General features: G+C 33.3%; 3 protein-coding genes, 1 long non-coding RNA gene and 1 other non-coding gene across 6 annotated transcripts in view; 3 read left to right on the top strand and 2 right to left on the bottom strand.

The window, feature by feature from the left end:
* LOC146533217 (uncharacterized) overlaps positions 1 to 23051 on the bottom strand; it is a 316872-nt gene that overhangs the window by 289452 nt on the left and 4369 nt on the right. The window lies entirely within an intron of this gene.
* On the bottom strand, positions 477 to 548 carry TRNAE-UUC (transfer RNA glutamic acid (anticodon UUC)). The gene has a single exon. It is a non-coding gene; the product is annotated as a tRNA-Glu (tRNA).
* Positions 1716 to 5570, top strand: LOC146533220 (carboxypeptidase B-like). Its single transcript, XM_085196550.1, has 5 exons — positions 1716 to 1815; positions 2624 to 2833; positions 4100 to 4202; positions 4372 to 4680; positions 4941 to 5570. Exons 1-5 carry the CDS (start codon positions 1748 to 1750, stop codon positions 5532 to 5534), a joined length of 1284 nt encoding a protein of 427 aa, XP_085052676.1. The 5' UTR covers positions 1716 to 1747; the 3' UTR covers positions 5535 to 5570.
* On the top strand, positions 6571 to 11615 carry LOC146533219 (carboxypeptidase B-like). The gene is made up of 5 exons (XM_085196549.1): positions 6571 to 6687; positions 8229 to 8438; positions 8939 to 9041; positions 9292 to 9600; positions 10080 to 11615. Exons 1-5 carry the CDS (start codon positions 6584 to 6586, stop codon positions 10674 to 10676), a joined length of 1323 nt encoding a protein of 440 aa, XP_085052675.1. The 5' UTR covers positions 6571 to 6583; the 3' UTR covers positions 10677 to 11615.
* Positions 19830 to 21723, top strand: LOC146533218 (uncharacterized). 2 transcript variants are annotated; one of them, XM_085196599.1, is made up of 3 exons: positions 19830 to 20464; positions 21155 to 21240; positions 21475 to 21723. In XM_085196599.1, exon 1 carries the CDS (start codon positions 20058 to 20060, stop codon positions 20370 to 20372), a length of 315 nt encoding a protein of 104 aa, XP_085052725.1. In that variant the 5' UTR covers positions 19830 to 20057; the 3' UTR covers positions 20373 to 20464; positions 21155 to 21240; positions 21475 to 21723. The 2 variants fall into 2 exon arrangements, with proteins under 2 accessions (XP_085052725.1, XP_085052726.1); XM_085196600.1 differs by lacking the exon at positions 21155 to 21240.

Raw genomic sequence — 23051 nt, 5'->3', positions numbered from 1 at the left:
ATTCCCACTTGCGGGAATGAAATATTTAATATTTTTTTTTATTTACTTTGGTAACAAGGCAAAGAGCGGCGTTGAATTCCGCCACCCTGTAGGAAGTCTGTATGCAGAATTAATGGAGTGTCTTACACTAGCATTCAAGGTTCCCTCTGTCTACGCTGCTACGTGTGGGACACAGCGTGAAGCTAAAAATTTATAAATTAAGTTTTTTCTTACAAAGAGCGATGATGGCAATACTTTTTCATGGATTGCGTTTAGAGTATTCAACGCCAGGCTGTCTTCTTACGATAGTGAAGAACTCAAAATAATTAATGACTCTGCTCCGTGGTGATAGAATATGAAATATTAGAAACATAAAATGTAACAGACCAATGTTAGAGAGGAATCTATAATATTTTCTATCGTGAAAAATAATAAATTATATAACCTATTTTAATATAATATAATCAGAATACTAAAAAAATACAAGAAAAAACAATTTCCCGTACCGGGAATCGAACCCGAGCCTCCTGGGTGAAAGCCAGGTATCCTAGCCACTAGACCATACGGGAGATACAAAACTTATTTCAAAATTTTTACATATTTTTTTCTCACAGTTGTGGTATCGAGGTATACAATAAAAAGATTTGTTTTAGTACTCATTTTTTATTGCATATAAACAAACTCATTCTAATCATACTCATATTTTTTACCTAATAATCAAATTTATTAAGTAAATTTCTTAACACAATATGACACTTACACAACAGAGGATTAGAAAAAAATGTTTTTTTTTAATAAGTTTATATATGTATCTTGTGTTTAATTTTTACAGAAAAAAAAACTTACTACGTCAAAAAAATCGTTTTTAAACCTTTTTAGACTTTAAATGACACAAAAAGCTAATATATTTTTTGAAAAAAGAATTTAAAAAAATCCGGTTCACGCTGTATATCGCACACAGCAGGGTAGGCAGGAGAAACCTAGTGTAAAGACACTCTTTTGCCCAGGAAAAACGAAATTTTACACAATTCTACAAGAACATCTATGTGTAAATAAAAACTTATGGCTTCATTAGCGATGAGTTCTTGGAAGGAAATATGAGGTTCTATGTTGTAGGATATGCGGAATCAGTTTATTTGACCGAATCAGCAATTAAGAAATACACAAATAGGTAGGTACTAGCAAGGACGTTGACGCACCGGTACCGTGAGAGAATGAGTGAAGAGCAAGTGAGCAAGAGCAGAGAGTGACGTTCCGCTCTCACCGACTACTTCGCTACGGATAAAGGTTACGAATAAGGTTTCTACGGAGAAAGTAAAAAAAAGAATACAAAATTGACTCCCATTTTATCTTCTACTTCAACTATCTTCGTAGCGTACAGAGTATTTTTACCTTCAGTTACCAGTTTTCTTTAAACTTACCAACTACTGTTCAAATTTCATATCGAATCTGAAATAGATTCGAACCCATATTTATGGGTTGAGCACATTTCATGAGCGATATCTATAATTTAAATATCTAAATCGGCCAAATTGCTTAGGATAAATTCTCAATAGCCTTATCTAGTGGTAACAATAAATCGACTTCACCAAAAATCTTTGATAATAATCATTTCTAAGTGAAATTCAACTTTAGACTATATGTCATAAGGACTATAATGAGTTACGTTTGAGTTCGTTTTGCTGGGATCGTGACGGGCACAGTAAGATTATCATTTTGGGATCCTTTATAAATGTGGTGCCAAATTATTTTGGTGTAGTATGACAAAATGAAGAGTCTGGTGCTAGCAGTGCTCCTCGCGGTGGCAGTAGTCGCCAAACACGAACAATATGCAGGGTGAGTACTGAAACTCTATTACATATTCATTCAACTGCCAATATCTAGAAAATTAGGCAGAGGGTGGAGAACGGAGTGTCTTAACACTGAGTTCTCTCTGCCGCGGGCTCTCTGTAAGCGGGATACAGTGTTAAGCTAAAAAAATTAAGATCTTGACATTATAAAAATAACAGACAGACAGTACAGATTAATGAAATTAAAGATAAATTGCATTAAAATATTGCCAACAAAGTTTATGTTACATATTATATTCAGTTAATCCTTAAATTTAACGCAGTTGATGAGAGCTCACTCGAAAAAGTATTCGTTAATTATAAATAATACTTTAAAAAATTTAATATTCAATTTGTTGCCTTTTCTAATTAAAATTGCCTTCAGAGCTAGAGTTTTCTATAGGACTGACACTACTGACATTTTTATATAATTTTACGATTTAAAAGAACTTGTAATGACCTAACTGAATAAAGAATAATTTGATATCGATACTGTAATTAAACCCTTATACGGCTGAATGAAACTATTAAATCGGAATATTTGCGTATATTCAGTATTAAACTATTTTGAAAACCCGATGACGTAAAAATGAATAAAAGTTGCGAAAATCATAAATTACAGTATGGAGCGCTACTCTTAATAATTTTATTTTTCAAAATCATTCTACAAATTTTACATTGGTTGGAAGCTAAAAAATATATAATTTTTGTAAAATCTTAAGAATGTGCAAATTATTTAAATTTTATGACGTAACGATCATTGGTTTTATTCTTAATTCATTATGTTTCAATGTCGCTTAAATATTTTTTTACAGATGGAAATCTTACTTCGTAAGTCCTAACAGCCAGGAGCAAGTGATAGCACTCAAAAGCAAAACTTCGGATCTCGAACTAGATTTTCTGAGTCACGCCCTGGTTGGACGTGAGGGAGTCGTGCTCGTGAAGCCTCAATATCAAGCAGATTTCCTTAGATTTTTGTCACAAGAGAAAATTGCTTATCAAGTTCACTCTGACAATGTTAAAGCGTAAGTTACTTATATTTGATATTTTAACGTCATATTTGATACTAAGTAAGAAACCTAAACATTTTGTGTTAAGACAAAAGGGACAGAAGGGATTTTTAAAAATAAAATGGAATTAAAGACCAGTATAAAGAAGCATAGTAAACGACAGGTTGTGGTTTCGATTCCCACTCCAAGATTCAATATTTGATATTTTAATTTCTTCGGTTTGGTATGGAGGTGAGAGAGCGGCTTCGAGTTTCACCTCACCAAACGCAAAGCCTCGGCGGAGAGTGGGAAGCTAGAATTAATACTAGGCTCCTCTGCCTACTCTGCTTATATGTGGCCTGCAATAAAGTTAGTTAGTTAGTTTATACTTTATTGCACGCAAATAAAAGAAAAAGAATAATACAAATAGAACAGAAAAGAAATAAAAAAAACAAGTATGCAAAGGCGGCCTTATTGCTTCAAACAATCTCTTACAGGCAACCTTTGATAACAGCAAAGGACTTAAAATATAAAAAGAGAAGGGTGGAATAACGTTATGCGCAAACTATCTATATAAGTAAAGCTCTGAAAAATAAATCTTTATTTTTTACTTAATAAAATATGTTAATTAGTATATTTCAAAGTAAATTTGTTACACAGTATACCAAAACAAACCTACGATTAACTTGAAGAAATGTTACAGAACATTTTTGTTTCATTGGCCTTTCTTCAAAATAAATGTTGAGCAACTAACCATCATTAAACTAAGTCATTAAATTATTAGTTTCGTATGATTTCATGGTTTTGATGACCTTATATAAAGCCATATATTTTATTATTTCAAGATAAGCGATGAAGCTTAAAAATATATAAAGATTATAGGCACTGTAAAATTAATCCCGGCAATAACTACAAGATATCATAAATATTCTATATTGGCGCCATGGTGCTAGACTTTGTCTATTACTAATTTCTGAAATATATCAAAATAAAGAATAAACCTCTTAATATCAATATTTATTTTATTCAAATTGTTTATTACATTGAAAATAAATTAAATTTCTTACATTTTCCACGGTTATAACTACAAGATGCAATCGGAATCGCCGGAAAGAGAGAAACAGTGTATTCAACAAGACACAAAGTCCTAAGTCCTGGATCCTTTTGTCTACGGTACTATGAAAAAGAGTTCAGCTGCTTTATACCATAGCTACTTTATAACATACAAATACTATGTGCAAAAAATAAGCAAGGGTTATAAATAATTTTGAATTAAATATGCTATTATATCATTATTTACAGTAACCTGGATGTCGACGACCAGCTTATCGAAGCTAGAAAGATTGCGACACGCTCGCGTAACGGTGGAAGGATTCCTTATGATAACTATCAACCTCTTGATGTTGTACGTGTGTATTTAAATCAAAATCGTTTTCAATTAAATTAATTTAAATATTAAAAATATTTAACTTGCTGTTCATAGGAATAAAACTTTTATTAAATAAATAAATATCGATAGCCTTTCAGCTTTCCTCGGTTAGTTCATTGATTTAACGAGATCTTTTCAATTGCAGATTTACGAATATATTGACAAGGTTGCCGACGAACATCCTAATGTTGTTACTTTGGTTAACGCTGGAAATTCCTTTGAAGGACGTCCTCTGAAATACTTGAAGGTTTCTAAAGACAAATTCGAGAGCAACAAGCCCGTTATCTTCATTGATGGTGGAATTCACTCCAGAGAATGGATCTCACCACCAGCTGTCACTTACGCTATCCACAAACTGGTTGAAAATGTATCTGATCCTGAGCTTTTGGAAAGATTTAACTGGATCTTGTTTCCTGTAGTCAACCCTGATGGCTACGTGCATACGTTTGAATCTGTAAGTTTTGGTAACCGCAAGGTACTTTTTTTATAAGGGCCCATTATCACTCGTGCCTCAATTGCTCACGACGATGTTTTTTATACGTTTTGTTAAAAAACTAATTTTATTGATATTTTTTGAAACTTGAAACACCAAGTCTTTCTTAAAGAATAACAAGTAATAATTAACACATAAATCATAAGATAAGATCTGACCAGTGAAACATGTATGTGCTTAGGTGCTGATAATTATTTTAAATTGGTTATATTTTATTTTAGGCACGTTTTTGGCGTAAAACAAGATCTACAGATCAAGGTGCTCTCAGCAGCGTATGCCCTGGAGTTGATGGTAATCGCAACTATGATTTTGTCTGGAATACAGTTGGCACTAGCAATAATCCTTGCAGTGACCTTTTCGCTGGAAGCAGAGCGTTCTCTGAGGTTGAAGTGCGTGCTGTAGATAAAATTATTCAAGACAATCTTGATAATATGATTTTATATATCACGGTTCACAGCTATGGAAGTTTAATTCTTTACCCTTGGGGTCATGATGGAAGTTTATCTAACCAAGCCTTCGCTTTACACACTGTTGGCACAGCAATGGCAGAAGCAATGGATGCGCTTTCTCTTCCGAACTTCCCTAGATATAGAGTTGGTAATTCAGCTTTGACTATAAATTATGAAGTCGCTGGTGCAGCAGAAGATTACGCTCATTATATAGGAGTCCCTCTGGCGTATACCTATGAACTACCCGGGCTGCAAGGAGGTTTCCAAGGTTTTCACTTAGACCCCCAATATATTAACCAAGTAGTGGTTGAAACATGGACTGGTATAGCAGTTGGCGCTAAACGAGGTGGTGATTTGTTTGGTTAGAAATTAAATAAGATAAGCAATTAACTACTATTTATTAAGAAAATAAAAAAACCTTATAATTATAATGAATTTGTATTGTATATTTTGTCACAATTCTTGTTGGAAAAAAAAGTTCATAAAATATTAACTATCAATAGTAGAAGTTTGAATAATAGAACAGGATTACTGTTATATAGTCAAAGTATAATAGCAAATATTTCTCAATATCGGTATTATTAGATAAGTTATATTTAAACAGAAAGTACTTTAAATCCCTTGCATACATGCGTTTCATGAACAACCAATAACTTAACAACAACAAATAGCTTAATTTGATCACTTTCTTTTATGTAAAAAGGTGTGTGTTTTTATAAATTACTAGACGCCTCTGCGCGGCTTTATTCGTTTGAATTATTAAAGAATGATTAAGAGTATTTAAGAAAAAATCTGAGATAAAAAATAGCTTTTATGATGCTCCACACTAATTAGTTCAACTGGTCCTGAGGTTAGGTCGGTTACACAAAAAGAGAGACAGACAAAAAAATTAAATTAGTTTTCTTGTATTTAATTCTGCAACTCAACACGAAATGCCTAAAGAGTTCGGTGGGGGGTGTATAAGTATCTTAATGGGAACGGAATATCTTAGCAGGTTTCCAGGTTCCTTCTAGCTACCCTGCTATATGAAGAATACAGCGGGAAGCTAAAAAAAGAACTGTAATAGTTATGCTCGTGACATCATATAACATGTAAAAGCTCGAAATAGGGAGATAATCAAATAATTCCATAAATCCTTCAAGGCAATTGAGTGTCCTTTGCCTTTTTTAGACCCAAAATTGTAATAGAAAATACCTATTGTAAAATGTTGTTCATATAATTAAGTTGATGATTTATAGTTTAATACTGACAAACAGATTACTACGAATAACTTTGATAATATCAAAGAAAAATGGCCTGAGATAGATTTCGACTTTATTTTTTACCAAATAAATATTAAAATAGAATGATTTAATTTTATTCAGCTACAATTTACGTGATATGGAAAGATTACAGTTTCGCGTATTTTATAAAACATGTACTGTCGAAGTACATTGTATCAGTTACAGAAAATGCAGAGCGTGGTGTTATTGGTGTTAACTTTGACGGTAGCGTCTGCTAAGCATGAACAGTATGCTGGGTAAGTTAATGATTCTCAGCTTATATTATAAAATATAAAAAAATAAGTGCACCAAAGGGGACGTCATTTAGTTATCAGAAGCTAATGGTAATAATATTTTCAAGGTTATTTTTATATTTTTTTGTCATATTAATATTATTATTTTAATACTAAAAAGTAACAACAATTAAACAATAAGACGTCTTACTTTTTTCCTTGAGGTTAGTCGTGGCGTGTTTATATTAAACGAATGTAAACGCCACATTTTGTGAGAGTCCCATGTACCCTTTGCGTATACCTACTACTATGTGCAGAATACAGCATGGATCTAAAAATATTTCTTTCATTGAAACAGTTTTATTTAACCTTTAACTATGGACGTGAATTTTTTATAACACACATATGGACGTCGGGTCTGTCAGACCAGTGTATTTATTGGTCATATTCCGTCTGATTTTTAAAGGAAGAAGACAATTTTATGTTTTAGTTTACGTGAATAGCCTCTAATCAAACAAAATCAATATAAATAAAATCGCTTTTTATTAAACTTTACGCATCACAACGATTTAAGTAACTTAAAGTCACAATTTCAGTCTTTGGCCACATGGGATGACTCTTAAGAAAATAATACTATTAAAAAAAGACAGATAATAAAATAAATATTTTTTTAACAAAATATAAAGTCTAACAAATAAAAAAAATAAAGAAATTACATCTTATGTTATAAAATAAAAATTTTGACAACACCTCAAGATAAGGTATTATTGAACATCGATACACAATGGCTTTCAACATTGTAGGCAAACAGGACGATTGCAGTCAACATAAGTATGTGTTGTCTTTCTATATATCTTTTGGGGGCAAAGTGTACATGTTTTTCAAGAACCCAAAACAATTTTTTTAGCTTCATGTTCATAAAATGATAGATCAGATCGCGAAACGCGAGTCAAAGTCATTCTCAATTCTTAGAGTAGTTTAGTAAACGAAACGCGTCTTTTTATTTGATAAAGTGCTATTTTCTTTATAAAATGTCGTCGTCCAATTCTTTTGTTTGATGTTGATTATAAAGTACCGATATTTTTGTCCCTGACGTGCTTGGTCGATCATTTTTTTCCATTTTATCATAAAAACAAAAAAAATTGAATCTTTTTTAGGTAAATAATATTTATATTCCTAAAATATATAACAAACAATGCAAAATAATACATGATATATAACAATAAAAACATTTGAATACAAATAATACAATTAAAATATTAAAGTATATTTTGTAATATTATAAAAATATATGGTGTTTTGAAATCATTCATGTATGGGAAACATGGACGTCGGGTCTGACAGACCCAGGCCCCGTTTAGAAAGTTAAATACTCACGTGTTTTGAACCCAGAGACACAACCAGTGCTATCTACACTCATTTTGTCATTAATACGAAAGGTACTGAGCGACTCAGTGGCGGAGGTCACCGAGAAGTGACCGATTTGTAGAATTCGTAGACCTAGATGGGTCTGTCAGACCCGACGTCCATACTTAAAGGTTAATCATTTTAACTCAACTAAACAGGTGGAAGTCTATTGTCGTAGGGCCTAATAACGAAGACCAATTAAAAGCACTCAATAGCAAAATTTTGAATTTTGACCTCGATTTCCTAAGTCATGCTCTGGTTGAACGTGAGGGTGTCGTGTTGGTGAAACCAAAACACCAAACAGATTTCCTGAACTTCCTTTTGCAAGAAAAAATTGCTCATCGAATTCACTCTGAGGATGTTAAAGTGTAAGTTATGATTACTACTACTATTACTTCTACTACTATTAACTATTATGCTATGAATTTACAACACATAAACAACAAAACCGCAAAAATAATCATTGGAATTTTGTTGTATCAAGATAAGACAGGATTAAAAACATTAAAAGATTCTATAATCTATTGGGGTTCCGTACCCAAGGGGTAAAATGAAAACTATTGCTATGAGTTTGCTGACTATCTGCCCGTTTGTCACAGGCTATATCTCATGAATTAAAAATATCGGTATAGTGCGTGTCGGATTCTCACATCGAGAGTTCAGTACCAACTTCAAGAATCTTGAATTTGGTACTGAACTCTTCTCTGCTACTGTACTTCCTACAATCTTGAATCAAGATGTATAACTATTAAATGTTGACAATAAGTTTGCAGTAATCAAATATAGAGTAAAATGTGTGGAAGTCGCACAGGATTTAATTGTCATTTCAATTGCCTTTCAATCATTATTACTATTTCGTTATTTATAGTCAACTGGACATCGATGATCAACTTATCGAAGCTAGAAAGGTTGTGACAAGTTCACGTAACGGTGGCAGGATTCCTTACGACAATTATCAACCTCTTGACGTCGTACGTATATAATATATTAAACATCTATCAGGCTATACTATTTTAAAAATCTAGCTCCCATAACTAAATCCTTCACCCGCTTAAACTTGGCGTTATATTGTACTTACTTTCCTCTGTCCTCACAAACTTCCACATTAATAATATTAGTAGGATTTTATTGTATAATGTATTTAGTTTAGTTTCATTTTACTATAAGTTTATATTGTATAAGTAAGTTGAATTGAATAAATTAGTTGACCTTTTATTACAGATCTACGACTACATTGATAAAGTGGCGGAGGAGAACCCCGATGTTGTAACTTTAGTTAACGCTGGAAATTCCTTTGAGGGTAGACCTCTAAAATATTTAAAGGTTTCCAAAGATAAATTCGAGAGCAACAAACCCGTTATTTTCATTGATGGAGGAATTCACGCCAGAGAATGGATCTCACCACCAGCCGTCACTTACGCTATTCACAAACTGGTTGAAAATGTATCTGATCCTGGGCTCTTGGAAAGATTTAACTGGATCCTGTTCCCAGTAGTCAACCCTGATGGCTACGTGTATAGTTTTGATTATGTATGTAAGTTTACACGTTTTATTAATAGTGAGTGTAAGTTTTTTTTCTAGTTTCACGCTAACCTAGTCGTTTCACAAATTACACCCAATTTTGGGTTTGAGACACGTATATGACTCATTGGTGCGCTTGGTCTTGTTACCAGAGCGAGGAAATGAAAATTATTCATTACCGTCAGTGGGAATTGAACCTAGAACCCTCACGTGTACTGTCAAACGCTGTGCCGCCGAGACACCACGGCCTCAAGACCATAAGAAAATAGATGCAAATAAAATTCTACATTCATAAAAATTAAGTAAATTAAAAAATGCCTTACACGCTACAAATATTTGTTTGTGTTTGTTGAAATGCATTTTGTCGTGAACGCTTTTACCAAATAGGTACTTAATAAAATATTTACCTTTATTAATTATACTTTATACCCTAATAAAGGCAAATAAACCAATAATAAGATTACAAAATAAAAAATATCCTCTTTTAGGATCGTCTATGGCAAAAAACGAGGTCGATCGATCAAAGTCCTTTTGGCGGGATATGCCCCGGAGTTGATGCCAATCTTAACTTTGATTTCGTCTGGAATACTGTTGGCACAAGCAGTAGTCCGTGCAGTGACAGATTCGCTGGAAGCAAATCGTTTTCAGAAGTTGAAGTACGAGCTGTAGATGATATTATTAAGGAAAATCTGGAAAATCTTATTTTATACATCACGGTGCACAGTTACGGCAGTCTTATTCTTTATCCTTGGGGGCACGATGGAAGTCTATCAAACCAGGCTTTCGCTCTTCACACTGTAGGCACTTCAATGGCTGACGCAATCGCGAAAGTTTCTCTTCCTCATTTCCCTAGGTATATAGTGGGTAATTCAGCTTTGGCTTTAGGTCAACAAACTTCTGGGGCAGCAAAAGATTATGCTCATTATGTGGGTGTACCTCTGGCTTACGCTTTTGAGCTACCCGGCCTAAACAGCCGTTTCGACGGATTTCACCTGGATCCGTCATACATTAACCAAGTTGTTGCTGAAACCTGGGCTGGTATAGCAGTTGGCGCAACGAGAGCTGGTAATTTGTTTGGAAACTGAGTAAATTTTATATGTGCAAATAAAAAAAACTCATTACTTTTCTTGAATATGTTTTTTTTTTCGTAGAAACAGAGTATTAAATACAAAATACAAATTCTAATCTAAGTTGGACTTCATTTTGAAACAAAATTTCTCAGCATTGGAAGTTTTTGGTGTAGCACAGTGTCATTGTGGGAGCACTAATTTATATATAAATTAAACTACTGAACAAGTTCAGCCCGTAATGAAGCTGAGAGCTGGCAACAATTAGTCACAGTGACATGACGCTGCTAATATAATGTTGTATTTCAATGTTCATACAAAGTGTGTACAATTTACTTGACAAATTTTATAATATGTCAGCTAAATTGAAATATGATATGATCATGAAAAATATAATTTTTATTTCAACAAAAAAATAATAATATTGTTAGAAATCGGAAGCGGTTAATGTTTTTTTAAAAAACACTAAAAAGCACATATCGTCTATATGTTTCTAACATATTCGGATAGAGGTTGCCTACAAGCAACTGTTCCCGATTGTCACAATTTCACAGATTTTATAGTCTTTTTCACCTTCATTTACCCTCGTTTAAAAGAGTAAGCTAACAACATATTAATTTCTGGTTACCGTATAAATACGATAAGTTACGACTGTTTTTTTATTTCATCAACTGTAACTGAGATTATTATTTATTAAGAGCCAGCTTTGGCTAAAATATAATAATATAATGAATCGGTGAATACTCGTACGTTTGATATTCCATTGTTTTTTAAACTAGCTCAAGCCATTCGAAGATGAGTATTTTGAAATTGTTAGACTAAAATTGCTCGGCTGTAATTGGTTCAATTTTATCACAACAATTAACGTAACTCGGCTCCGGAGTAATTTTGAGTACGTGAAATATATTCTCGCTTCCAAGATTTGAGTAAAAGATTTATTTTAGCTGAATTTGTATTTTATTTAATATCCTTCCATTTCAACTTTAAGCGAAATATTATTTTAAGTTTTAAGTTGTATTCTGTAAAATAGAAGGGTAGGCAGAGATAGATATTTAGATAGATAGAGATAGTATCAAGAGGTTCCGTTCTTCATTTTTCACCCTAATTTGAGACATTGCGTGTTGAATTACAGAGCTTGTTGCCCTGCTTTTGTCTAATCAAAGCGGGGAAATGAAAATAATTCATTTAACGAGTAAGGATCAAACCTACAACCTATGCGTTTACAGGTAGAATTTTCCATTATACTACGATGCTCCTTTAATATCATATCGTCTACAACAGACAAGACAACAATAAACATTAAATAATAGCCTGCATTCAAGCCCACTCAAAATTCATGGGACGTTATCCAAATCAATATCAATATATCGAAATTCCCGTGGAACGGTAAAAATGGGCGCATTACTTTTATGGGTTTCCGTGCGTCAAAAATGATATTTGCCTTTCTAATAATAATTTTAGCATATTTTTACAACCTTTCATTTATCTTTGAGTTCTCACACCTTTTGTGTTCTGTATTTTCATTTGTAGATTTATTTTATTTTCCTTGTTGTGTGTTCAGTGACGGGACCTAACGCTGTGCTTTGCCTCGTTACAAGAGCGAGAAAATGAAAATATTACCTAAATATTTTATTTCTTCGAGTGGGAATGCAACTCACAAACGTCGTGTGGTTGTTACAGCTACAGTCGCACGTTTGCTCCGCCGCTTGTCCGGAAGTGGGGAATAGAAATGTCTTAATGAAAATGGAGTGTCTTAACATTACGCGTTTCCGGGTTCCATCTGTCTAGGCCCCCTACGGGCGGAATACAGTGTGACGCCAAAAAAAACCTATTAATAAGTACGTCCCATACAGAAGGAATTATGCAAGAAACTTTAAAATACAAATATGCAAGCTTTCCCAACTTCGTTTTCAAATAAGCGATATAAGAAATTCTTGCAACGAAACTGTAGTCAAAGTTTTATTGAAATAGGACCAATAACGATACTTTCTTAGCAAGTACGATAATCGAGGATAAGTCTGTACTGAGAGTGGACGGTTGAAAAAACTTTTAAGTTAAACTTAATGTAACAGCTTGAATATTTATTCCTTCAGATGTATAAGGATGCCCCTCTGAATAAGGATATGAAATAAAAATAAAGTAATTTAAAAAGTTGAACCAACATATAACAGGGCTGCCCTGTTCGCTGGCTACCATATAAAGAGAATTTAGTCATTAAACCCTCCGTTCCCAACCTTCTGTCCAATTTTCGAAATATTACGAGTTAAGTGACGGTACTCAGCAACGCGTTTTTTTTTGTTACCAGAGCATGGAAAATATCTCGGTCCCCCGAGTGAGGGTTACATTTTCAAGCATTGTGTTTATTTAGAATTTATGCTGCTGCGCCACCAAGGCCTCACGCACGTGAATTATTTTTAATATATTGTATCCTTCATAAAATCCGTGAATGATCTTCAAGAAATGCGTCAGTCTTCATGTTTCAAAATCTTCTGAACCAATTTGGATGAAACTTGAACTATGTTCTTAATTGGAATCTAATATCAAAATGGTTCATCTCGTCCGATTGCGTAATATTTTGGATAGACACATAACATAAAAAAAAGCTAGGCTTTTGAAGTCATTTAAAGATTATTCTAAAGAAAAAAAACATACAACATAAAAATCAAACAATATTTTTAATTACCAATTTAGGATTTATCTCAATCCTTTAAGATTTAATATCAGACCACTATTAACTTCGCGCTCCACTTCCTCATCAAAGATAGCATTGTTGAAGTCCTTTCGTATTGCAAAATTGGATTCTATATCGATTCATCGAAGTTTGTTGACCGTAAAATTTTGTTGCATAGTGCCAATTTAAGAATCTTTTTTACGGGTATTGATGTTTTTTTAATGTTGTTGTCAATTGTCACTTTTCGAGATATTGTCTGTTTGGGGCACTCAACGCTGTCGCTCTAGCCTATTCTATTTTAGTCTATTTCACCGAGTGGCCATCGAACTTACAACCTAAATGTTTACAGTCGCCTTGCCACTGCTTGATTCATCTGCTTTACAATTTTTCTTTGTTTTTTTGTTTTTTACATCAATCGGGAAGTAAACTTGGGAAAATTATTTTAATATAATTCTTCTTTTAAACTGAGCTTTTAATTATTACTCTTATAATAAAATTGATAGTGTCGATATCATGAAATGCAAAAATTTACTTTAATAATAATTTTCATTAAAATCTTCACTCTTAATTACCTGGTAGTCTACGGGATATTGGCTCAGATTTAAATTGGCCTAGATATGACTTAGATAACAAAATAATAATAAATATCACACTGTAGTGTTTAGTAAATCAGAATGGGTTTAGTAAGAAATTATGATAATATCCAAATTTGCTCTTTACTCTCCTTTCTAAATATTTATTCAAAACATTTTTTTTGTTTTTCTTTCATTTTTGATTTTTTATGTGTTACTATGGTACGATCTATAAAGAATATATAATTGTAGTTATTTTTCGTTTTTATTAACGAAAAAAAGGGTCACTATTTTCCCACAGAGTAGGCAAAGGGAACCTAGTGTCAATGCCTGATGTTAAGTAAAACATTCCGGTCTCCACTTTCCGCCCAATTATTCGATTGCGTGTTGATTGGCGGAATTCAAACTTTGATTAGTCTACCAGAGTGAAGAAATTGATTTATAGACTCGTAGGTCACATCATTTAAATCTTATCCAATGTTAGACCGAAGATGGCGAGAATTCATTAAAATATCTCATTTAAAGTCTCCAAGTGTTGCACACTGAGATGTGTGGCGTCTGGTACGACGCGCGCATCGTTCATCTTTGTCTACTCGTTCCTCTAAAATAAACTTAGCACCATACTGGAGCTATCTAATAAATTATTTCAAAATAGTGCTGTCATAGTTCAGTCTAGAATTATTTAAGAAGTATTTAATGTTTGTCTAGACTTATATCTAGAACTAGAGCGGTTGCAGGTTCATAAGGCCGCGCTTTCTCTAGCTTTCAAATCAACAGAATAAGAATAATTCTTTCCCTCAAATGGGCATAAACCCACAAACATCTTCACAGTCAGACGCCGTGCCGCTGTGACACGATAGCCTTTAATATTATGCGCATACCTGTTTAAGACATTTTTACTGCGAAATACGGAGTATCCATAAACCAACATAATAACTCCACCTCGTTATCAGCACTTCTCAAGAAATGGGAATATTATCAAAGGTATATCGATATATTGAGAAAAATATCAAAGTCGGCCATCACCGGGAGATTGGAAAAGCGTTTTTTGTCGACGCGTGATATTTTCAATACGTTACACTGTGAAATATGAGATTTTATCAATTTGGCGTTAAGAAGAAACTGGTCCTTCGAGCCGGATTAAAATATATTTGAGACGGCTGTATATTTTTAGCGTTCCTCTGTTTGATGGTTTATGTGAATTAATATAGGGTCAAATCAATGTGAGTTATTTTTTTTCTATTTCCATTTTCTCACAAAATGCGATGCTAACGACCCCCTCTCAATGCACGAAGTGCGAAAGTAGACATTGGAGTGGAAGATTTCAATGCTCTCTTTCATCTACCAGAGTAATAATTTAAAAATAATGTCCCCCAAGTGGAAATCGAACTCATAATGATCGGTATTATAACCATACACTGTCCCACTACGCCACATCACGTTTGTATTAACGTTTTCTATAATAAGATAATATTAATTTTGAAAAATAATGATCGATGATGTAAACACCATTAAACGCCCGAGTGCAAAACCTTGTCTCCAACAGATTGAACCATACATTCTCATAAGCATTGTGATTCCGGACAAGACGCCGTTTCCCGTAAATTAACGATTCGCATTCCACTCATTGCTCCTAACTTACGGTGTATGTAGGCTTTGCAGAAAGTTATGGTGAAGAACAATTTTTATAGCTTACTTATAAAGATTTAGTGCATATTTGTTGTGAAATATGTGTCTGTAGATCTATATATTATGATAGGATATTTTAAAAGTTTATATACTTGCTCGATGAAGTAATTCTAAACACTGTTTCCTTTCCTTAAGATAAAATAATGCTTGTCTTAAAGTTAATTCAACATTTAAGTTAAATAGAAAACACAATTATTAAACCACATTTGATTTAAGTTAACTCTATCTTGATAGTTACCTTAATTCTGATTCACTGAAATGAAAGAATACACGACCATGTCACTTGCAGTAATTGAAGAAAGAACCGTATTATAAAAAGAAATTAGTTAAAAAAACCTTGTTAAAAAACAACAGTTCATAAAATATTCGTAAGTGAGTAAGAAGGTAATTCGAAAACTTAATATTTTTTTTGATATTAATGTGTTATTTTCCAGATTTTCTTAATATTGTATCCGTTGACAGTGTCATCATAAACTTACCGTTGCATTATGCAACTCATGCACTTCTATCATGAACGAGACACACTCGGTCATTTTGTGACACACTGTTGTTACAATGCAGCCATTACCGTTATTATTTTCACATATTTGGCATTTTAGAATGTAAAAAAAAATGGTATTTTATCAATAATTGGTCACGTTTTGTCACTATATTGTAATGCTTCAGATATTCTTTTTTTTTCATAAAGTTCAACGCTGTGTGTCTCTACATAGCGTAATAGGCAGAGGTAACCTACTGTTAAAACGCTGCAATACCCACTTACACACATGTACTACATGTACATGTAGTCAACCTGAAGGAAATTTTCCTTAGTATTTCTACTATATAGCAAAAACGTAAAAATAAATAAAAATAACAAAAAAAAACTAATTACTAAACACCAGAATTCACTAACCGTATATCACAACATGAGTAGCCGTTTTCACGGCGCCTGGTCACAGGCCAACAGGATCACGTATTATTATTCCATTATCGATCTTATTACCTTTTGAATAGAGTACAAAATTGAGTTAAGAATTTTAGTACGGATAAGTGAACTTCTTGACACGCAATCTAATATAGCCATCTGCATTATGACGCATAAACATGTTAATCGTTAATGCGTATAAAAGTCTAATATACACACATTTTAACATACTCAATACGCAATACCTCCAGAATTCAGCAAAAAAAGGGGGAAGGTAGTCCTGGCACTAGGTTCCCTCAGCCTACCCTTGCATAGTAAGGTGGGCATAGGCACTCCGTTTTCCACGCTCGGCTCATTTTAAAGACTTGCATTTTTTTTCTTGCGTTCTTCTGTCTTAACACTAGGTTCCCTTTGCGTACCTTGCTGTGTACGGGATACATTGGAAGCTGATTTATTTGACTTTTCATTCCTCCGTGTGGTAATCGAACCTACAACCAATGCGTTTACAGTTGAACAACGTCCCACTGTACCACGACGGCCTCAGAAATACAAAACAAGTAATATATCTCAATATATCTCAATACTCGATTATTACGAGCCGGATATTCTACTTCATAGATTTATTGCCATGCGGTTAAAGCTATAGGGTTCTTATAGAAAACTTCTCAGCTGCGTCAATTTCCGTTTGGTAAATACGATTGAAGCAAAAATCGACTTTGTATCTATATAATATACTTTTGTACTCGTATATTATTATGTGTAGGTGTATTTAAACGGGGCAGGTATCGACCTCGACAAATAATATTATAATTATAATAATAAGTATATTTTTCTGTGCTTGTAACAGTTACGGCGACGGATGTGCGGTCGATTATCATTTTTCTCATCTTTTCGCTTGAATAACTACAAAAAAACGCGGCGTTGAGTTACGCCACTCAACACGAAATGACTCGACAATTGGCCGGTGCGTGAGGAATGTAGTACCTCCAAATTAAATTGCCTTTGTCGACCCTCCTGGATAAAACGTATATAAATAAATAAAATGATTTGTATTAAGCGAAGTTGTTGGTGCAAAGTATATAATTATCTATTTAACAAACACGGAAGAAAATTTTCAAGTCGTTACGGAATCAACACTACAAAATGCTCTCAAGTGTAAATATGGAAGATGTACGGTGTCCATGCTGTGGGTGTGAACCTGGGAACATAGTGTTAAGATGCTCTGTTTTCCATTAAATTTTCTAGGCGTGCTTGTTGAGTGGAGCGAGAAAATGAAAATATATAAACATGTCAAATGAAAATATTTAAGAAATGTTATTAAAAAATATAATAATATGGTTTCAATTTCCACTTATATTTATATATTTTTTTACCCTTCCGGTAGAGCCAGGAAATAAGTTAAGGAGTTCGTGAGAGTGATTGAGACAAACGAATCCAACAAAAGCGTGTAAATAATTTGTTAGGTGTGTCAATATCTTTTAGACCGAGGGAACCTTTTTTTAAAATACTCAATTTATCGCCAAATTGTCGAGATATGTGAGCCGAGCGCGAGCAAGTGAAATAAATTAATTCCCATGAATTCGTACGCTATACCATCGCGCCACAAAAGCTTTTAAAGCAATTAGTCCCTTAAATTAAAAAAATATGGACATCTTTCACTTCTCTGGTGATTTCTGAAGTTCTGAAGGAACTACGTGACGCGGCGTCGTTAAACCTGTCATATCTGCGGTAAATCAATTTAAACTTTATTTACAAAGGAATAAAGTTTAAAATTTAGTAGAAAATTTAAAACGCGACGCGACGAATGTGTAATTTATGTTGTTTTTACATATTTTCTTTAAAGCACTTAAAATGTATCTAAGTACATGTAGTCATGTAATAAATTATGTACTAAACACCCAAACGTGGCTTTGTTCGATTAAACTTATTCTTATATTGTAGCCAAAGGAAGGAAATATCTTATATATTTTTAATAAAAAAATATTTAATATCCTTTCTAATACCTTTTAGAATATGAATGAATATGTGTACAGGCAAACTAAAGTCAACCTCCGTCCTCCGTTTCCCACCGGAAACTGATGCCTGGTGGAATTCTACGCACATTACCAAAGCGGAGAGAATTACGTGACAACTTATTTATTATTCCCCACAGGGGATGGAACCCACGACTCACGGTTACAATTAAACGCTATCCTACTGCACCACAATGGTAAAACAGAGATAAAAGACTAAATACACCATTATTAGTCAAGTGAATTTTGAATTGGAGGTCGGCTGCGGTTTCCTCTGTAATGCTGATAGTTAGAATTAGAGCAACGTGTGGATTTCCACTGAGCTTATTGCATTTGAGATTCAATTGTTATATATTATACTAGTATTTATTTGAGGCTTCGCCTGTATGACATGTACAGCAGCTATGACATGAAGTAGGTTACACTGGAACGATTGACGTGACAAAATATAGTCTTCCTGGTGAAATAGACCTATTTTAAGATTATTAGCACTATCAATATTTTTTTAGCTTTCCGCTGAATCACGCACATAGCAGGGTAGACAGAAGATACCTGGGAAGGATTGCCTTACCTAGTGTTAAGCAATTCAATCATACAGACAGACAAACTTATTTATTATTGTGAAATTATGTGGTGACTCACTGTATTGCACAATGTTGTATGCAAAAAAAATATTATTGTTCTATTAAACACTTAAATTTTAACTTTGGGTAATATTTTTTTATGATAATAGAACATCTATAATAAAATTCGAATTCGGACGGAAAGCAGTGCAAAGAGTGTCTTAACACGAGTGGTTATACCCTGCCATTCGCGAAAGAATCCCTTGGCACCAGTCCATCCCAGTAGCGATCGGCGAGAAGCACCGTGAGGTTTTAGTGGGTAATGGATGGCTTAAATCTCATGGATTGCCAGAATCCATCCTCATCATAATTATAAAGTTTCCATTGCGTCTTGACTGTCAGAATTCACTGCCGCACTGTGCTTCGGTACTAGAAATGAAAATTGGAATTTGGAAATGAAAATATGAAATATTTCATTTTCTCTATTGAGACCACAAGCTGTCACGTTCCAGTTTAAAAATTTGCCTTGTAAAATCAATATTCCTTATGACACAATGTTAAGAATATAATTTGTTAGACTTATCGACAAAACTGTGAAATGAAAAAAACAATTAACATATACATATATCCATTTATAATAACATACTGAATTTCATAATATACTGAAATCATAAATTTCACAATATTCCCCTAAACTATTATTGCAGGAAACCATTGAAAATTGTGAAATATCATCGTATAAAAAGTCAATTCTCTTAAATGCAGCGCACTCGGCAGTCAGCTCTCATACTATAGAGACGTCTTCTATTAAACAACTGGAAAACAGAAACAAAATAAAGAAAAGAAAAGAATATAAAAAGAAAGGAAATAAAGAAAATAGCTATGTGGGGACCCAATTGTAGCAGATTTGATTTCCACCATGGACCTTGGATAAATACCGGTGGTGATAGAGAAATATCACAGCGATGCCGTGGTCCTCCTGGCCATGGTCATGATGACTTCCCTTGGCGTTTTGATGGTCATCACAAAGATCACCATGGCCATCACTTCAGGCTACATGATCACCATGGACGCTGCCATGGTCCACATGGCCATCCCTTTCATCCTCATGGCCACGGCCATAGGCATGGCCATCACAATCATGGTCACCACCATGAATGTGGCAAACATTTTGGACCATACAGCTCTGGACCATGGGAGAGAAGAGACTGCCGAAAGGAATTCAGAAGGAATTGGTTTTTGCACGGGACTGAAGAACGTAGAACAAGAGGATGTCAGAAGAAAGATGAGACTGTTCTAGTTCGCGGCGTTGTCATTGAGAGGCCACATTCTATTTAAATTTTGATATATATTAATGGAAATCTATGCATAATTATATCTATCTATAAAAAGGTACATAAATTTATCTTTTCCGTTTATCTTATCTAATATAGAAGTATTTCTAGGTTGTAATATAATATTATTAATCAATAAATATTTAGTGTTATCTGATACTTACATGACTACTTTGTATATAAGTATAGTTGTATATAAGTACTATTTTGTATAGACACAATTTTCTAAAAAACCCGACAAGTGCGAGTCAGGCTCACCCACCGAGGGTTCCGTACAAAAATTAGAGGTCTCGAACTTTCACTGATACCTCACTTGAACTAGCGGCTTTAATAAGGGAAATAAGAATTGAACGCTGAAACATCGCGTTTAACTACCCATGAAGGCCTATAGCATCGTATTATATTTAAATATTTTGACCAAAATATGTATTTTGTGTAAATGAAAACATTTTAGCATGTGAAATTAATCAAAACATGGTACTTTAATTAACATTGCTATTCGAGGTCCTCCTTTTTAATTTGGAAATTATGTATTTTGATATAATAAACATTTAGATGAGGGCGTCGTGTATGAGTTTAAACGTGATTATGGGTTCGATTCCCATTCTGTAAAATTAATTATTTTTATTTACTCATTCAGGTACAAGAGACAAAGCGCAGAGTTAAATTTTGCCACTCAACACAACATCGTTTTGCAACTATAGATGTCACAAAATTTTTAACTTAAAATTTTTAATTTTTGTTTCAGGCAATATCGATTGATTAGTCCACACAACTAAAATCATATAATTATATATACATCAGAATTTAATATATATCATAATATTGATTTAGGTAAGCTTTGAAAGTATATAGCTGTTATAGATTAATATATAATATTAAGAAAAAAAAATCATAAATTTACTTTCCTTATATCAATTATCTAACGTTCTTATTTATAATGTTATTCTACTTCGCATTTGAGGGGTCGTAGGTTCAATACCTATCTAGAATAAATCTGTATAATATTCATAAACTTATTAAAATATATCATTATTTACATATATTTTTATATATTATATATTTTAGATTGCTTTCTCAATATAACTGAAATTATTAAGGCGTATGTACTACATATATTGATTGAATGTTATTCCTGGAAGAAATAGTCATTTACGATCTATATTGTGAATATGTCACGAACATGTCTAAGGAAAGGAAAGGCGGAGAAGTTAGAAGACGGGAGAATGGAACAGAACTGATCAGAAGATATAAGATATATAACGAACATATAGTTATGTTTATATGATTAATATTAATAAATATATAATAAACTTATTTCGCAGTTTTATTTAAACTAATTCCTAGTAAATACTTCAAACTTTTAAATAGTACAAACTCAGATAGTTTTGAATTTGTCTCAATTTGATGATTTAGTTTTATTATTTTCATATACTAGTCTATCACACACTATAAATAACTTTTTTCTTATTGTTTTTTTTTTCAATAGCAACTTCACAATAATATCCTATCCTATCCTATATCTTACAAAACAAAGTCGCTTTTCGTGTCTGTCTGAACTTTCTAACTCTTCTTCTTCTAAACCACCCAACGGATTTTGATGCGGCTTTCACCATTAGGTCGAGTATTTCTCAGGGAAGGTTTATATATAGTTTATTATTTGTACATTCTTATGTAAATTAACATAAATACGATAAATGTGTATAAAGTCCTACCCGTTGAGACACTTTCGCGCATGCGCTGCTTTAATGGTAACTAATACATGAAAATAATGTACTGGAGTATTGTTCCTCTTTATAAGATCTACAAAAAAGTCCGTGATAGCATATTACTATCTTTTAAGAATAACGTGTAATGATCATATTTCTGTCTAAAAATAATAATTTCAATATATTTTTTATTGTGAGGGATATTTTTTCATAATGGTATTAATCTTTTTCCTTTAAAATAGTTTATTAAATTTCTACGTTAAACGAAGATAAAATTTGCTTTTTAAACTATTTCGAAATTGCGAATAGTTTTAGAGAAAAACGCATTTAATTGTTGACACATCACGCCGTTGACACATCAGCTGTATCGAGTCAAGTTTCACTTATCCCTTACTCTCAGCATATAAATAAGTATATTAGTTACGTTGGCCATTTAATGTAGATCAAAACTTTCTTTTAATGTTTTTCATTTTAATAAGTACTTTAGAAGTTATTACAATATCAAAAAATCATTGCTGCGAAACGGCTCGCCACTCGCCATGCGTCCGCCGCGCCTGCCTGCCTTACACGCATCGGTGGTTCAGTGGTAGAATGCTCGCCTGCCACGCGGGCGGCCCGGGTTCGATTCCCGGCCGATGCATTCTATTTAATTTTCCTCACAGGCAGCCACGTAGTGATTGCTTTTCATCAGGGACTCTTCTTGAGAATACCCTCTTCAGCATAACCCCAAGCTCGAAAAAAAAACCCGCCTGCCTCTATAGCAACGAATATTTAGATGCGTTTGCACGTATTGCATAATTTGAGTTGAATGTATTATTTCAGCGCGATATATTTGATTTCATATTTTTTGTAGTAGTTATTAGCAAATAGGTTTTAGTTTATAATTTCTTCCGGTTAAAAATAGTCATTTAACTATCTAAAAATAGTCATTTAAAT

This window comes from Heliconius melpomene, chromosome 13 (assembly GCF_056956725.1).
Source record: "Heliconius melpomene rosina isolate 202511_hmr_F chromosome 13, ASM5695672v1, whole genome shotgun sequence".
Classification (NCBI taxonomy): Eukaryota; Metazoa; Arthropoda; class Insecta; order Lepidoptera; family Nymphalidae; genus Heliconius; species Heliconius melpomene.
Note: the sequence above shows the minus strand (reverse complement) of the source record. Positions and strands in the feature narration are given on the sequence as shown.

Coding starts and splice junctions, on each gene's coding strand:
- LOC146533220 (XM_085196550.1), top strand. CDS start 1,748: ATGAAGAGTCTGGTGCTAGCAGTGCTCCTCGCGGTGGCAGTAGTCGCC. Junction 4,203..4,371: donor ACTATCAACCTCTTGATGTT/GTACGTGTGTAT, acceptor TTTCAATTGCAG/ATTTACGAATATATTGACAA. Junction 4,681..4,940: donor ACGTGCATACGTTTGAATCT/GTAAGTTTTGGT, acceptor ATTTTATTTTAG/GCACGTTTTTGGCGTAAAAC.
- LOC146533219 (XM_085196549.1), top strand. CDS start 6,584: ATGTACTGTCGAAGTACATTGTATCAGTTACAGAAAATGCAGAGCGTG. Junction 6,688..8,228: donor AAGCATGAACAGTATGCTGG/GTAAGTTAATGA, acceptor TCAACTAAACAG/GTGGAAGTCTATTGTCGTAG. Junction 9,042..9,291: donor ATTATCAACCTCTTGACGTC/GTACGTATATAA, acceptor CTTTTATTACAG/ATCTACGACTACATTGATAA.
- LOC146533218 (XM_085196600.1), top strand. CDS start 20,058: ATGGTCATGATGACTTCCCTTGGCGTTTTGATGGTCATCACAAAGATC.